General features: G+C 34.5%; 1 protein-coding gene and 2 long non-coding RNA genes across 4 annotated transcripts; 2 read left to right on the plus strand and 1 right to left on the minus strand.

Annotated features, from left to right (window-relative positions):
• Nucleotides 1–5,009: 5,009 nt before the first annotated feature.
• Nucleotides 5,010–9,101, plus strand: LOC144998175 (protein serine/threonine kinase). 2 transcript variants are annotated; one of them, XM_078957996.1, is made up of 15 exons: nucleotides 5,010–5,179; nucleotides 5,853–6,037; nucleotides 6,346–6,479; nucleotides 6,583–6,629; nucleotides 6,768–6,838; nucleotides 6,932–7,045; nucleotides 7,142–7,317; nucleotides 7,401–7,489; nucleotides 7,577–7,694; nucleotides 7,783–7,856; nucleotides 7,948–7,995; nucleotides 8,106–8,274; nucleotides 8,371–8,478; nucleotides 8,575–8,673; nucleotides 8,734–9,101. In XM_078957996.1, the coding sequence occupies exons 3-15, from the start codon at nucleotides 6,396–6,398 to the stop codon at nucleotides 8,938–8,940; spliced, it is 1,404 nt and encodes a 467-aa protein (XP_078814122.1). In that variant the 5' UTR covers nucleotides 5,010–5,179; nucleotides 5,853–6,037; nucleotides 6,346–6,395; the 3' UTR covers nucleotides 8,941–9,101. The 2 variants fall into 2 exon arrangements, with proteins under 2 accessions (XP_078814122.1, XP_078814121.1); XM_078957995.1 differs by lacking the exon at nucleotides 5,853–6,037.
• A 1,883-nt stretch (nucleotides 9,102–10,984) lies between these two features.
• LOC145045251 (uncharacterized) lies at nucleotides 10,985–11,948 on the minus strand. The gene is made up of 3 exons (XR_013681787.1): nucleotides 11,747–11,948; nucleotides 11,510–11,591; nucleotides 10,985–11,294 (listed from the first exon to the last, which is right to left on the minus strand). It is a non-coding gene; the product is annotated as an uncharacterized LOC145045251 (long non-coding RNA).
• Nucleotides 11,117–12,845, plus strand: LOC145045252 (uncharacterized). The gene is made up of 3 exons (XR_013681788.1): nucleotides 11,117–11,416; nucleotides 11,615–12,344; nucleotides 12,415–12,845. It is a non-coding gene; the product is annotated as an uncharacterized LOC145045252 (long non-coding RNA).
• Nucleotides 12,846–17,676: the final 4,831 nt, after the last annotated feature.

Genomic DNA, 17,676 nt, shown 5'->3' on the forward strand with positions numbered 1-17,676 from the left:
AGGAGGAGATGAGAGAGCATTACCCAGGATTGTTCGAGGCGACAGACTTCGAGGATGAAGTTTGATTCAATTGGGGGAGATTTGTAATGCTCGATTTTGGTATAATATTAATTCTCTAATTAATCGTATTTTTCAATTGGGACTCGACGAGTTGGAAGATCCAACTCGTCGTGTCGAGAGGGATTTTTGCCACGGATATTTGTGGACCAACTCGACGAGTCGGGTGTCCTAACTAGGAGAGTTGGCGGTTGTGAAGAAACCCTAATTCTTAGGGTGTTTCACCTTATTTAAAGACCTTAATCCCCTTGGCTGGCCTCTTTACCAACCCCTATCCAGAAACCCTAATTTTGTGCATTATCCTCTAAGGTTGAGTGTGTAAGCTTGTGGTGAGCTTGAAGAGTGGTTTTTGGTATTCTTTGGAAGGAGATTTGAATTTGGAGGGGCCTAGTTTGGAAGGAGGGATTTAGATCCAGAAACTCTCTATTTGTTGCATTCCTTTTGAGGTATAAAGTCGATACCTTGCTTTGTTATCATCTAGATCTCTTGGTTTGATGTTTTATCTTGATTATTGGGTTATGTTTGTGTTGTCCAAGAAGTTGAGGGTTCCAGGGGTTATTATGTCAGATCTGACCCTTTCATGACCTCTCTTGGCTTAAAGTTGCAAGCTTTACTAGGTTCTAGGTCCTATTCATGCAATAAGTCCATTATTGAGCCATTTTGAGTCCTAGGGTTACTTTCTAGCATGCATGAACGTAAAGTTGGAAACTTTACGTGATTTTCCAGCCTTTGGATGCTATATCTGTGTTTTAGGGCTATGTTTTGAGGGTTTAAGGGCTTAATGGGTTAAGTCTCATCCTTTTGAGACTAGGATTTGAGTTTGGGCTCGTTGTGGTGGTTTATAAGGGTAAAGTTGGAAACTTTACCCTTCTAGACATCATTTTGAAGGAGATATGAGTGTTAGAGTTCCTTGATTCGATGGAATCAACTTAATGCATTAAGATGTTGAATTCATGGCTAATTCAACGAGTTCATGAGGGTTTTCCCGATCTATACATTGTATTAGTGAGTGGTTTGGAGAAGTCATAAAGGATTTGCGTAAAGGTGGTTTTCTGCAAATTGGCCGAGGTAGATTTCAAGGTTGGAATATGAGTCAAGTGGGGAAAAAAATAGTAACATCCGATTTTTAGGAACACTTTTATGTATTAATTGAAAATATTAAGTTTTTGGAGTTCTCTTTGGGCAGCAGGGTGGCATATTTAGAGGGTGTGACACGACTAGGTCGAGGTGCGACCTTTAATGAAACTCGTGGTGCGAAGGGCCAGATGGGTCAAACATTAAAGGCCTTGGTAGTTAGGCATATTTAAGTGCACAATTCCCTATGGTTTTGTCATTTGTCAGCCTCCACCTCCAGAGAACATTCTCTCGTCAAATCCTAGCCCTCATTTAATAGTTTTGGTTATGGTGTTCATTTTGTGAAGATCAAGGGAGAATAAGATATAAGAAGTGTTTTGGAGTGTGATTCTTTGGTATTTCAGCAAGCTAATCTTCTTATGGACCTTTTGTGAGTATAAAGCTACCACCTTTATGATTTTGTATTGTTAGATCTAGGATATGGTTGGCTTGGAGGTCATTTTGGTCCTTTTATCATTGTGTTCTTGGATTTTGAAGAACTCTGAAACCTATTGGTTATGTTTCAATTAACCCTAAAAATTAGATCTTAGGAAAAAAAAACTCTTTCGATTAACCCTAACTTCGTTTATACTATGCAAAAATTCAAAAAGCTCAACGTCTCACTTCTCAAGCGACGTGTGACACCCACAAATACCTACCCTGACAGGAAACAACGAGTCATCGATACCCATCATCACCGACGTCAACCCATGTAACGCCCCAAAAATACGAGCCAAAAATTTCATTTTTGAAAACATACACTTAGCAAAACATTCGAATTAAAACGTTTACTGATCATAACATTTTATAAAGATATCACATGTCTGGAAAACATTTCATAAAACATAATAATGTCAGAGTACAGATCCCCAGGAAGATCTCATGATGCGGAATACGAAACATGTGTATGATGGACCGCTACCGCACCAGCTCTTTCCCCTTCAAAGAAGAGGTACCTGAAACCAAAACTAAAAACTGTAAGCACGAAGCTTAGTGAGTTCCCCCATCATACCATATACCATACAATCACATATCATACATATTGCCAGGCATTTCTGGGGTACCCGACCTACCCGGTACGACCATTCTGGGGTGCTGACCTACCCGTGTCAAGCCATTCTGGGGTGCTGACTACCCATGTCAAGCCATTATGGGGTGCTGACTACCCTTCGGTCCTGTCGACCGAACCTCGAGGACTATTTCACCCCCTACTGCTACTATCACATATATCATAACATAACATATCATTAGACATATCTGGGGTTCCTGAACTACCCTTCGGTCCTAGCAACCGAACTCGGGGATTGGTCCCCTCCTACTACCTCTATCGCATATAACATAACAAGCCAGCATGCAAACGTATAATCACATACTGTCAGACGTATCTGGGGTGTCTGACTACCCGTCAGTCCTAAAAACCGAACTCTACTACTATCACATATAACATATCATGCTAGCATATAACATATCAGGTAGTAGCAAACCTAGATGATATCACAAAGACAATCATCTAACATATATCTCCTACTGGTGGGCCGACATTGTGGCCTTAGACCCACCGCTACTGGAAGGTAACTCACCTCGTAGTAGCTGCTGATCTGTGTGGGAATAGTTTGTCTATTGCTGCTGCTGCTCCGAAAATCCTCCGACTGTAATTCCCACCAAACACTTAGTCAAATACTGCTAATCGCCCTCAGGGTAAATTGCCCATTTACCCTTAACAAGTCATGAGTTAAGTCATAGTCAACTGCCAGTTGACCAGACTCGCCGAGTTGGCTTGCCGACTCGCCGAGTCCCTTTCTCTATACCCAAGTCTTAATAGTCCTGCACCCTACTCGCCGAGTTGTATGAACAACTCGCCGAGTTCGCCTTCATCCGAAGAACACTCTACGTTGTGACTCGCCGAGTTGTATGAACAACTCGTCGAGTCTGCTCTTGATCTAAGAAGATTGTCTTGAACTCGCCGAGTCAGGGCATTGACTCGCCGAGTTCCTTCATGGATGAGTTCGGCTTCCAACTCACCGAGTCCACCCCGGACTCACTACACTACTCGCCATAACGAAAAGGGGGAAAAACTCAGGGACTCGCGTCTCAACTCGCCGAGTCCGATGAACGACTCGCCGAGTCGTTACCATGCAATTACTATATGGTCGATTCTGCTCGAATCCAGCTCATGCCATAGATAGATCCGTGATCCTGGGGCTTGATTTATACGTAAAGTTTCCAACTTTACGTGTAAATAGGCAACCATGAGAGTTTTAGGGTCCAAAATGCACCAAAAGGGTAAATCTAGGGCTTTCATGTAATATGGTTCCAAAAAGACAGTAGATCTGAGCTCCTGGAGCTCAACCATGCCTAGATCTAAAGGTTAATCAGCTTATTACGAACCCTCAAACCTACCCAAGCTTGGAAATGGTTCAAGAAGGACTTTAATGGAGCTATAAGGGACGATAAGCATGAAAACAAGGGGGAAAACGAGTTATACCTTAGGGAACACACTGAGATAACTCAAAGATGCTTGACCTCCTTTTCTTCTTCTTGATCTACTCTTCTTCCCACTCCAAAATTTCAAGAGGACACACCAAATGCTTCAAACTCACAAGGAAACAAAGCTTGGACGAGATATAGGGCTCTGAGGGTGAATGGGGGCGAGCTTGGGTCGCACAAGCTAGCTTAAATAAGGGGCAAACCTTTGGAATTAGGGTTTCATCAAACAACGATGACTCGCCGAGTCCAGGATATGGACTCGCCGAGTCGCCAACTTAAGTGTGCCCCCGGACCGCGTCCTTACTCGGCGAGTCGGACCTACAACTCGCCGAGTCCAAGGCTAAAATGACACTTAGATAAATTTTTTTACGTACCAGGAACCAGGTGCTACAACCCACCATCTCAGGTTTGTTATGTTCTTGTTTTTCGTCTTGGGGTTACTTCTAGAGTTCGCATTTCGCAGTCTGTGTAGTTAATAACAACACTATCTTAGTGGGATAGCGTTGCGTGAGCTTAGCCAAAATAGTAGTTTGGAATAGCGTTCCCAAATAGCAGAGCCGCAAATATCACCGAGATTGACCTTTATTTTGAATTCGATATCCTGTTTTTTAGCACTATTTGACCTTAACTTGTTTTTGGGTCTTAGTTACTTAATTATGAAAAAACAAATTATTTCTATTAGATTAACCAACTATTCTTAGCCTAAAAATATTTTTTTTACACCCGATTAAATATGAACTTGAAGACAAGATTCAACGTTTCTTCGTTTTTTTTTTCTCGAGAAGGCGTCATTCTCCTCCAGGTCGATCGACCCCCACTGTCAAATTAAGAGGGTGTTATATAAGCAACTTTTTAATTTATTATCGATTTCACATTGATATAAACTAAAATTAATATTTTAATAAGGATTATTAAACGAAGATGATTTATAGTTGTTCTATACAAGTCAGGTGACATTTGGTTTGCAGAATGTTTTTGAAGAAATTAGAATCTATTAAGGAATTGGAATCTCCGAGGAATTGGAAGTGGTGGTGATGTGTGGTGGCTACATAAGGGTTTCATATGTAGTGTTAATAGTAAATTTGGTAATACAGTAACATTCAACATTCTCATTTGAAAGAAATTTTAATTCCTTAAGTTTTTGGATGAATTTTTTTCGTTGGAAGGAAAATTTATTTCTTTTAGAAATCCAATTCCTTTTAAAAACTTAAACCAAACAAAAAAATTATGAAATTAAATTTCCATTCATTCTAATTCCAATGGGTTCTATTCTACCAAAACAAACTACACTTCATTTTTTTATAAATATTTACCCAACTTATCAAAAACTATTTATTCCTATTGATTTCAGAATCCACCGATATGCCCCCAAACCCTAATAAAACCTTACTCACTGTACTTACGATTACAACCTCTCGCTATTGCTCCTCACGTCAACTCTCCCCTGCTCGTCATCGCCTCCCCTGTGAAGCCACTCGCCGGAGACCTTCGATAGCCACAACTCCATCGCACCTAAGCCCAGGTTCCACTTTTTCTTCCTTCTTTTCTGCGTTCTTTGAACTTGGCAATTGATGTTGGTGGTCGATTTCTTTTTATTAAACCTGTTTTCTTTTCATGTGATTTCCTTGTTTACATACGAAATTTCTGTAGTTTTTTTTAATATCAATCGGCAAGTTCTAGTTCTTCTCTGGAATTCTAATAGGTGATTTTTTACTTTTGGTGACAATTGATTTGTTATCTGTTTGCTGCTACTGATTTGCTACTTGTGTTTGCTGTTCAAATGTATGAAGTATGATGTGTACGGTGTTCTGTAAAAAAAAAGGAATGTGTTTGCAGGCAATCTGTTTGATAGTACTTTATTAATATACCTGTTTTCACATATCAATTCTAATATACAAGTTTTAATGTTTTTGGTAACTTGGGAACGAGCAGTAGATACTACTGATTTCCTCCTAGTGTTTTTGAATGATGTTCTTAAGATCCTTATTTGTAAAAGGAAGCCCTTTTTGTTCATTTAACACATATAAACAGTTTCTTTGCCAATAACTAAAAAATGCTTATCAGCTTCTGGCATTTTGAAAACTCCATCTGGACACCACTATAAGCTAATAAGCTATAAGTTAAAAGTGCTTATCGGATACTGATTTTTTGATTGCCTGCTTCTTGACTTTTGGTTCTCTATTTCTTCTCTACAGCTTGCTTGTTGACTTTTCCAGTTGCTACTAAAGTTGTTATTGCTGTGAATGCATAGCTTCTTGAGTTATTTAGTGCTTGCTTCTTGAATGTGTGATTCACTTGCTTCTATGTTGACTTCTGGAACTACACTGCTATGATGAGTTAATGACATTGCTAGTGCCCTACTGTGAAGGAGTTGAGTTTGGTAATTTATAATCTGTTAATCTGTTATATCCAGTTGAGGGGCTAATTGGTAAATGATAAATGTTATGTAACCCTCTTTTGTGTCATGTGCTTTTATATAACTTTTTGTGATATTAATTCTACATGGTACCACAGTGATAATCAAATTGAGAAGTAGATATCATAATGATTAATTTATTGTTACAAAACTAATCTTGAAGGTAAATGTAAGATTACATGTTATCTTTAATTTTTTCATTTTGTTTTAGTTAGGTATATGATACTAATATTTATCTTGAACTGGATTTGAACCCTAAATTGTATTTTCAGGTGATCAATATATACATAGTAAAGAAAAAAAGTGCTAAAACAGAGGAGTGATGAAGCTTGATGTGAATGTTCTTCGGTATCTCTCTAAAGATGACTTCAGGGTTCTCACTGCTGTAGAGATGGGAATGCGCAATGTAATTCACTATTCAATAATACTAATTAAAATTGATTTTTTTTTTTTTTTTGACTTTTCTCTCATCCAAATAAAAAAAAAAATTATTCTTTTTCTCTTCTCAGCATGAAATTGTACCTGTTGAGCTCATCGATCGCATTGCTTCACTCAGGTGAACCTCTAATCCTTTCCATTTCCATTTTTTCAGTATCTGTAACAATACATATCTGTAGTTCCTAATGCTTAACTATTTTTTATTACATTACATGCCAAAATAATAACAAATACTAGTTTTCTTGGGTGTGCATAGACATGGAGGGACTTATAAGGTGTTGAAGAATTTGCTCAAGCACAAATTGTTGCATCATGACTCTTCAAAGTGTGAGTAATAATACATCTGTTTTGACTTTTAACATATAACATCTTTTGATTCTTTTCTATACCTAATGGGCATATTTGTCTTTTTTGGTGTAGATGATGGGTTCAGGCTTACCTACCTTGGTTATGATTTTCTTGCTATTAAGACCCTGGTCAACCGAGGTGTATTTTCATCAGTAGGGCGTCAAATTGGTGTGGGGAAAGAGTCTGGTAATCCAAAAATTCTTTTACTTTCACACACACAGTCACACACACAAACACACACACAGAGTTGTTTATTGTAACATGGATTGTTTTGTTTTGAAGATATATTTGAGGTTGCAAATGAAGAAGGTGAGATTATGGCTATGAAACTACACAGACTTGGTAGAACCTCTTTCAGAGCTGTGAAGTCAAAGCGTGACTATTTAAAGCACAGAAGTAGCTTTAGTTGGCTTTATCTCTCTCGCCTTGCTGCTCTTAAAGAGTTTGCTTTCATGAAGGTATCATATCATTCCAATTGTAAATCTTAATGATCTTGTTTCTTATCAGTTATTCATTCCTTTTTTTTTTTTTTTGTGAGTAGGCATTACAAGAACATGGGTTTCCTGTTCCAAATGCAGTGGATTGCAATCGCCATTGTGTCATAATGTCCCTTGTTCAAGGCTATCCACTGTAAGCAATCTCCTATTAATTAAATCCTTATTTTGTAACATATTTGAAAAGAAAGTAATGGTATCCTATATTTATATATATATTCAGTGTTCAGGTGAAGGAGTTGCAAAATACCAACACCATTTTTGAGAAGATCATAGGAATTATTGTCCGTTTGGCTGAGCATGGCCTTATTCATTGTGACTTCAATGAATTCAACATAATGGTATTTATTTAACTTTGTATTTGAATTTTATCATTAAATTAAAAATCTTTGCTATCTGGCTTACTTCAATTATATATTTTTGTTGCAGATAGATGATGATGAAAAAATCACCATCATCGACTTTCCACAAATGGTATCTGTATCTCATCGAAATGCAGAAATGTATGATTTAAACTCACAAGATGGTTATAGCTATAAGCCTATAACATTCTATGTAGTGAAATTTGATTTGATTTAATATATGTGATTTTAGGTACTTTGATCGTGATGTTGAATGTATAATCAAGTTTTTCAGCAAGAGGTTTGTATATTGTAATTTTGATATTCAGAGCTCTGAATAAATTCTAATAACTTGTATGATATGCTATTGGTATTATTGTTTGTTAATAAAGTAAAGGTGTTGTGATGTAGATTCAACCTATCTTTTGAAGCGGATGCTGGTGAATCAGATTCAGATTCAGATGCTGAGTCAGATAGTATAAAGCCTCGGTTTTCTTCAATAAAGAAAGCTTCTGGTTTCCTTGATAAGGAACTTTCTGCTAGTGGCTTTAGCAGGAAGGAACAAGCTGATATTGAAAAGGTATTTGATGCATTCGTTGATGTTGGCTTTTATTCTTTTGATGAATGATGATTTGAAACTCTAAGTTTCTAACTATATATATATGTTTGTATGTAGTTTACTCTTGAGAAGATTCCTGGGTCTGATGATGAAGAAATAGAAGAAGAAGAAGAAGAAGATGAAGGAGAAATCCAAAACTTTGATTCTTTATGCTCATTGACCAATGTACAAGCTTCTTTATTTGTTACACATATATATTTTTTATCATTAAAACCCATCACCTGAGTTTATTTTTTTTATCTTTTAATTATATTATTTAAGGATGAAGACCAAGTAAAGGCTTGTGGAAATAGTGGGGATGTAGAAGAAGAGGATCAACAACAGCTCTCTGAAGGGAAACAGCCTGTTAAAAGTGATCAGGTAAATGATGTTTAAAACAGTTTTATTTATTTATTTTTTGTATTTAATTATTGGTTCCAGGTGAAAGATGATGATGATGATGATGATGATGATGATGATGGTGAACTTGCGGAGCGTCTAGCAAAGCAGAGGCGACGTGCTATTCAAGCAGCAAGAGCAGGAAGGAAGAGCAACAATGGTTCAAGAAATGCGTATAAAGACAAGGGTGCAAAATCCTCTCATAATTCCAAGATCCAGAAGCAGCAAATGGCTAGTAGTCATTGGTGATTAAAACCTTCTGCTACATGCTCAAACAGGCCAAAACAAAACAGAGGACATCATGATTCTTCAATATTATTCATGTATGAAGTTTGATTGATGAATGATTAGTATTATTATGTTGAATGCCTAATGTTGATTCTTCAATGTTACATCATGATTTTGAATGACTTTATGTTTTTTTTAGAAAGAGACGTAGTCTAAGCAAACTTTGTTCAGAAAAAATAAAAGAATACAAAAAGGATTACGGGAAAAATAAGAACATCCTAACAAGTTTCCAATCTATCCAAATCCAACTTTTCAACCACTTTCTAATGACTTATGTTGAATGCCTAAATAAATATTTTTACTTTTTTGTAGTCTAGGATGACAATATATTTGTTGATAATACCTCATATTATTGATGATGATGTTGATTAAGACAATGGAGAACAAGGGATTGAAGATACACTTGACAACTGATATGTGGATTTCATCGTGTCAAAAAGTTAATTACCTGGTTATTACGGGGCACTTCATAGATGACAACTAGTCATACATAAAATGATTTTAAACTTTAGGCCAATAGATACTCACGTGGATGAAGATGTCAGACGTTTGTTACTGGAATGCATATGCGGACAAGGGATAAAAAATGTGATGATCATGAGCATGGACAATAGCACTACAAATACCAAGGTATTAGAATTCTTAATCAACAAAATGCCGAACTTGTATGAATAAGGAAAACATTTCCACGTTAGATGCATGACTTATATTTGATTTTAATTGTAAAAGATGGGTTAAAATATCACAAACACCCATGCTTTATGTGTCCAAAGAGCTATGTAATACATTAGACATACAACCATTAAAATTATCAGAGTTTAAAAAATATATGAATGAATCTTCACTTTTTTTGAATAAATATTTCTGTTTTTATAAAAGCTGTCTTTTATAAAAAGTGTTTTGTTTATAAATACTTGTTTTTTTTTTTTTTTTTTTTTTTTTTTTTTTTTTAATTATTATAATAAAAGTAGTTGTTTTTAATAAAAAATGCAATTTTTTAAGTGCATTTTTTAATAAATAATGCAGTTTTTATGTGTTTTAAATGTTAGCAATGCCTCTATTTAATATGTATTACACGTGATTTAAATAGAGTCCCGAAACATACCGATGTCCATGTGATAGAAGAGATCGCAATTTTCTTTGAAAAGTTCAAACCAAGAAAGAAAAAAAAACATTTTATCGGCTTCATTAAAACCGTTGGTACAAATTGTTTTACGGGAAATTTTAGAAGTTGACCAACATCTAACAACGTGTTGAACACAAGTGCAACTTTATCACATGATCCCGAATATGCGCTCAAAATACAAGTATTGGGGTTTAATAGAAAATTTGAATAATTTCACTTGTTTTGCCGTATTGTTGGACTCTCGATTTAAGTCCGTCTTTTTGTCTCATGTAATCAAGAAAATGAATGAAAACACGATAACATGCGGAAACAAATTGTCAGATTCAACAATAAGAGTGTGGGTGATGTCTACAATGCACGAAGTTGAAATATTGGAAAATTTATTTAAAATCTTTGAAGAAAAATATGCAAATGTAGGTTTGTCTCAAAAAGTATAAGAGGTCGTAAGTTGTGATGTGGATAACAGTTTGTGGACGTTTTCTTAATGGGTCAGGAATACATATCTGTGACAATGGAAACCAAGTTGAAAAGATATTTAAATGAACATAAATTTACTTTTGATAAAAATTTCGACATCCTAGATTGACGGAGTAAGCAAAAAGGACTATATATATCAAAAGTTTTTAAACCACAAAGATATTCTATAAAGTTTTTTTAAAGTTAGGGACTAAATGGTCCATATGTTAGTAAGGACAAATATATAACTTCACATGAGATTTAACCAAAAAAGTTAACAGCCAAAAGACATTCCTTGTTCGTTTTAAATGTGAAAGGACCCCATGTCCAAAATTCCCCAAACGGACCTACATCGGTCTTTTTTTATCAACCATAGGGACCAAATATGTAAAATTTCAAAACCGAATCAAAACAAAATAATCATATATCACCTATACAGTACATTCATAAAGTGCATAAAGAAATGACAGAATCGTCCTTCCCCGACAAATGTAACATGATTGAGCTACTTCATTATGCATGCCTATTGCCTGTTCGTGAATAGTTAGTATTTTTGTTCCTTCTCTAATCAATTAAAGATCACAAATGAAATTATTCAAATAAACAAAACAAAAAAAGAAAAAGAAAAAGAAAAACATCATTAGCAAAATAATTGATCATTTGTCGTCGGTGAACGATCTTTGAATGAGTATCACCTTCTTGCCCATCACATCAACCTCCACTGACTCCATACCTACAAACAAACAAACAATTTTATCTCACGATGTTTGTTATAAGTTATAACATCTTAGCATCGAGTTCTTAAATCATTATCGATTGTTCAAAACACTTCGCTATTGTCATCCGACTCTTCAGGTAATGACATGCCTTTGTCTCAGTCATAAACTTTGATTTCATATACTCTTCCTTCTAAATATAATTACGTACTAATTGATTCTCACATCCTACCTTCCATTTTTGACATTTCTTCTGCTACCATGATTCTGCATTTCACACATCGTACATCGGCTGAAATTTCAATTTCTCCAACCTATTCAACCGACACCATTCAAGGTATTGAGAAAAATAAAACATAATGTGTAAACATGAAAATGACATTTCTACTAAGATTAGCTTGAAACAAGACTGACAATCTAATTTTGAAGAAGTAGCAAGCGTGTGAAATGAAGGTAGAGAAAGATGTACCGGAGGTCGAGATTTGGGAGGCAAAGCCTTGGGCTTTGGAGTTCTCAAACGAGCAACTTCTTTCCTTGCCCATGAAACCAAGACACTCATTTTCTTAAGCTTTGTAATTTGTATGGAGCACCAAGGTTTTGTTTCTAAAGATTAGTAGTTAAAGAATGGTCTTTTGAGGTGAAATAATTGAAGTCGTATTCTTTATATTGATGGAGATGTTCAATCTTTTCCTACTATATTTTATTTATTTATGATAAATTAGAAATAATCCAACCATTTTAAAAGTGCCAAAAGTACCATCACAACAACAAGATATCAAGGGTTGATGTAATAGTAGTAACCCAACCGACTATGACTATTCGTTTTGGTTTTTTAGATTAGTTTGTATGTCAATAATCTATTTGTTTTGATTGTTTTTGTTATATATATATATATATTACTATATTATTATACAAACCTTACTATTTCTTGATTTTCGATAGCAATGATGTCCCATCACAACCTTCTCTCTTTTTTTAGGTTATATTCATATTCTCTTGATTCTGTCATCATCTGATTTCAGGTCGCTTCTGCATCTCTTTCCATATTCGTATTCACCAACATACAGGTAACGTGTTCTGTCAAATGGTCTAACATTTTATTAACCCTCTTAGTTTTCATCTTTATTTTTTTTCCAGGATATGTGATCCATAGAGAAGGTAATTCTTCTCTCCTTTGCCATTTAAAGTTTCCTTTTTTGTTTAGTTGCATAAATATTTGATTTTGATGTAGATTTGATCTTGTATCATATGTGTGTGCATGTTTCTTGAAGTTGTTTGGATATTTCAGAATCACATGAGTAAGGCAACATATATGTCTGGTGCAATGAGGCATTTTTTGGTAATAGTTGACACTAACATCATATATTTTCTTCCAAAACTGGGGTTTGGGTCATTAATTATATGTTGTGAAGGTATTTTCTTATCTTTTAGTTAAAATACATCTTTGAAATTTTTTGATGTGTTGAGGGGGTGGGATAATTTTTTAAAATCTTTTAGTTAAAATACATATTGAGTTGTCAATGTTTTAAAGTGTTTATGAATAAAAAACCACAAAAAGTTAAAGGTTATTTGTTGCTATCAAGTTTATTTTATTTATTGGTAAATTGAAGTTAATTTCTATTAATAGCTCAATTTCTGATGTATATGATGTTGTGGAGTTATTAACTCAAGCCCATACTATCTACACGTTATGGTATTGTTGCGTTGAATGGTATGAGACGACTGAGGCTTACATTCACTGACTTTTTCATTTGGTAAATTGGGTGCAATTTCAACCAATTTTATGTGAAAGGGGTTATTTCCTGTTACATCCGAGGGTTAAAAAATACTAGAAACAACAGTAAGAACCTAAATTCCAATTGAATTTTCCAAATCTGTCTTTTGTAGTTGGAAAAAGATAGGCTCAAAACACGAAAACAATAATGTTGGTGATGAAGTTAAAAAAGTATTTAAAATTAAAGAAAATGTAAACCCATAAAAATAGTTTGCTATCTTTAAATAAATAAGTTTTTTTTGTTCTCAATTGTTTTTTTAACTACTGAAGAAATAATGAGAAAAAATTCTCAAATGTGGGTAACATATATGTGGGTTTAATTTAAAAACTCAAGTGTGGGTTATCTTTTGAACCGACAATTTATCACCTAAATACCTTATATGGCTATATACACAATACCCTTTTTTTTAACATGTTTAAGTGGTAGATAATTTATGATTATATCAAACTCACAAAACTTAATTTTAAATTTCTATTTTCGATTGACTTATCCAAGGAAATAAAACGTATACAACAATTGCAAAAATAACATATACATTAAAGCTCATTTTGAACCACTAAACTCTAAACCCTTAAATAAAAATTCAAACTCCTAAACTATAAATTGTATATATGTATTGAAGAATGTACAATTTTCTTACATTTTATCATTAAAAATTATCCCAACGTGCTTTTATAATAGGCGAAGACAACAATTTTTTATTTTCTTAAAAAACAACATATTTTTAATTTTAAAGTAAAACAACATAGTTTTATAGTAAATCTAAAATAGTTGTTCTAAAGAAAAAATTCATCATCACCTCCAAAATTATCCCTCAAAAAGAAACTATTTGATGTCATGCTTTGCACTCCAGCCTACGAATGTCGCTTCTTTGGTATTTGATTATAAAGTTGTGGTTAACAATAAATATGACATCACTAACTGATGTGTGGTTCTCGAACTCTCTATGAAGGGTCGGTGATAGAGTTGAAGAAACAGTGGACAAAAGCTTTATTTTCATCACTGATGATATGATCATTTCATACACTGATAAAAAGAATCATTGAATGCTTTGATTGATGAAGTATTTTCCTCAATGAAATTCAATAGGTTTGAATTAGATTATATCATATCGTAGGGAATATTATCCACAAAAAATAATAGTGTCAATGAGATTAACGATTACTTGATCGATCGATTAGTTTGACGAAACTATAGATGATAAAAATGGCTTCTATCCGCTGTATTCTTGAACTCACTCATTGTTAGTGGTTTACCCACTCATTACCTTCGAGTGAAAGTTAGATGCACGATCATATTATTACGGTATATTGAACCAACAAATGGATTGTGTTACAACACCCGATTAATATGCAAAAGCTTTCAATAGAATATCATCGATGCATAAATAGTTGTTGGTCAACATGCTAACAAAAATTTACCAAAGCTTCTGTATCTCCGTCTGATGATGACATGTTCCCATTCCAGCTGAAGAGGAAACAATTTCCTATTTAATTATGCTTTGCGGTGATACAATAAAGCTCGGGGACAAATAATTACGAGTGTAGTTATTTATATTCTAGACCCAATATTCTCTCATGACCAACTTTATGTTGCATTACAAAGAGGGGTCTCACGTTGCAATCCAAAAGTGTTAGTGAAACCTACTGAAAATTTCAAAGGTGATTGAGTATATACAAGTAATGTGATATATAAAGAAGTGTTGCAAGATTAATAATGTATTAACAGTTATGTGTTTTTACGCATTTCTATATTAGATGTATCTTAAATAGTTCTATTATTTTTGTTTAAATGACTTACAAAATTTATATTTTGTGCCGGATTGAACCGTTTATAACCGATAGAAGACAATAGAATCCAACTTTGGCGTTATTTTTGACATGAATCATGTCAAAAATAACGCCAATGTTGGATTCTATTGTCTTGGACATTTATTTTCTTTTGGAATATAACATTTTTATAAAAGAAACATACCGTCGTAAAATCTATTCGTCGCCGCCGCTTTGCGCGGGTAACGACTAGTATATATATATATATATATATATATATATATATATATATATATATATATATATATATATATATATATATATATATAAAGAGAGAGAAAACACTAGATTCAAATGTTTCTACCAACTATTATGTGCATGAATACACCAATAGGAATTTAGGAATAATTTAATCATTAAATAAATTAATAATGGTAAATGAGTAAATCATGACTCTAAATTTATGGTAATTGAGATAAATGGGGGATTTGATTTTAAAATCACAAAAATAAAAGGAGGAAGAACGACATGCCTTCATCTTCTACTTCGCTTCTTCACAACCCAACCCTAAATTACGAAAGTCATCGGACACCATGACCACCATAATCGCAATAAACCCTAAAATTACCATATGATTATGAAGATTCTAAGTTCAAACGATTCTGAAGATTGGTTGCTAATTAGAATGAAGGAGATGATGAAGCAGAAGATGATGAATAGGTTTCACAAGCGCAATTCATCTTCAACATCGTATGTTGATTTTAAATCAAGCAAAAAACTCGATTTCAAGTTCTCTACCCTTCAAGCTCTTCAGTTTTATCTCTTTCGTTTTTCATACACACAACTGTTATCTGTTCCTCTTTGTCACTTTAGATGGATTGTGAAACAATTCTTCAATTGGTGTTGTTTAATTTAGATTTTCTTTTTTTTCTTTATTTGTGATTGAAAGCCAAGCCACACTCACAATACATAGAAATATTCACTTGTTGGATGTTTGTTTTTTTATACTTTGAGATTTGATTCTCTATTATCTATATATGTTGCACAAAAAGTGTTTGTGGAAATGCCTAAAAGAGAATGTATTCTGTCAAAACTCTTAGAATGTCTATTATTTTGATAGAATTCGATTTCAGTCTCTCCTTATTTGTAAAGATAGAAAAGTAAAAAACATTACAAGATAGGAAAAATGAAATACATTCTGTTAGAATCTGGTCATGTGGTATGTATTCTGTCTGAAACATCCCAAAAATACAAGCCAAAAATTTCGTTTTCCAAATCATTTATCAAACATAAATATCATTGCCATAGAGTAAAACCATAAACAAGTATCTCAAAACTCATAAAAATCTGGTAAAATATAACAGTCTCATAACAAAATCAGAGTAAACTCCCAGGCTACTCAATTGTGGTGTGTGTCATGCCATCGCTCGAGCCCTTCCCTTTACTAGCTGAAGTACTTGAAACCAAAACTAAAACTGTAAGCACAAATCTTAGTGAGCTCCCCCAAACTACCACATTCCATACAAAACATATATCACAAATGACATAACTCTGGGACTACTCCCACTGTATTGGGATGAATCCCGGTATCGGACTCCTGTCCGGCATGAGGCTCACCTCGACATCTGACCGCATTGGACATCAGGCTCACCCCGGCATTGGGCTTACCCCATCACATACACAACATAATATATATCATAAATGTTGGATTAGTGTCTAAGTCCATAACTATTTTGGTATGTACTTGACCCGATTATGAGCATGGTCCTTTTGGGTTGCCTTCACCATAGCAATATGTAGGATGATTTAAGGAGAGAAAGGTTTAAATATGATTTATTAATATATTATGAGAATAATATATTAAAGGAGAAATCATATTGGTTAATTAATATTAGTCAAGAATTAATTAAGAATTAATTTTGTGGCTAAAAGAAATTAATTAAATATAGGGGACTGGACTGCAATTATTGGATAATTGAGTTATTGGGCTAAGGAATGCTAAAGGGATAAGGGGTGAACGAAATTATGATGGAAGCCCATCATATTTTCGTCCATAGCCTTATCCAGAAGGTTCCATGGGCTGCTTAGAGTTTAAGCTGTCCATTAGGGTTTTGACTGAAACCCTAGCAGCCCACACAAGTATATAAAGGACCCCTTAGGCCCCAAAAACGTGGACAACTGATTCTCTAGGGTTTCTAGTCGTTTTTGGGCAGCCTCTCTTCTTCTCCTCTTCATCCAAGTTGCATATGGTGTTTGTGACTCCATTAGAGGTGCAGTACTTGAGGCACTAAGCTTTTGAAGCCAATCCAAGCAAGGAATTGATTGTTATTGCTATATAACAATCAAAGGTAATTCTATAAACCCTAATTCAGTTTATAATATGTTAGATCTAAGTTTATTAGTCTTGGATTCAAAGCATGTACAATAGAGAAACCTAGATCCAAGCATTAGGGTTTGTATGAGCACATAGGATTGTTCTTATGCCTAAAACCCATCAGTGGTATCAGAGCCTTGATTGGTTTCTGTTGTATGTGATGCTATGTTGAATTATTTACTGAAAAACGAGTTTTTTGCCCCTGCCCGACTCAACTCGGCGAGTCAGTATCTGGACTCGGCGAGTTGGCCCTACTCGGCGAGTCCAGGTCTGACTCGGCGAGTCAGTGCGTCAGGCAGAGGGTATTTCGGGTTTTAGCTGCTGTTTTGACTTGGATTTGACGCTTAAATTGTTTTATGAATTTAAAATCCGAATTTTATCTTAAATTAAGAGATTATCCTTGCCAAAACAATAGATAATTTCAAATCTTTTGAATATTGGTTGTTTATATGATAAATATGGATTATTTTAAATTATTTGG

The sequence above is a fragment of the Lactuca saligna genome, chromosome 5 (assembly GCF_052625555.1).
Source record: "Lactuca saligna cultivar CGN05327 chromosome 5, ASM5262555v1, whole genome shotgun sequence".
In the NCBI taxonomy this organism is placed as follows: domain Eukaryota; kingdom Viridiplantae; phylum Streptophyta; class Magnoliopsida; order Asterales; family Asteraceae; genus Lactuca; species Lactuca saligna.

What these genes read in the sequence shown, in the direction of transcription:
- LOC144998175 (XM_078957996.1), top strand. Translation starts at nt 6,396, where the DNA reads ATGAAGCTTGATGTGAATGTTCTTCGGTATCTCTCTAAAGATGACTTC. An exon ending in GCATCATGACTCTTCAAAGT is followed by an intron (nt 6,839 to 6,931) that starts GTGAGTAATAAT and finishes TTTTTGGTGTAG; the next exon opens with ATGATGGGTTCAGGCTTACC. An exon ending in ATCAAGTTTTTCAGCAAGAG is followed by an intron (nt 7,996 to 8,105) that starts GTTTGTATATTG and finishes GTTGTGATGTAG; the next exon opens with ATTCAACCTATCTTTTGAAG.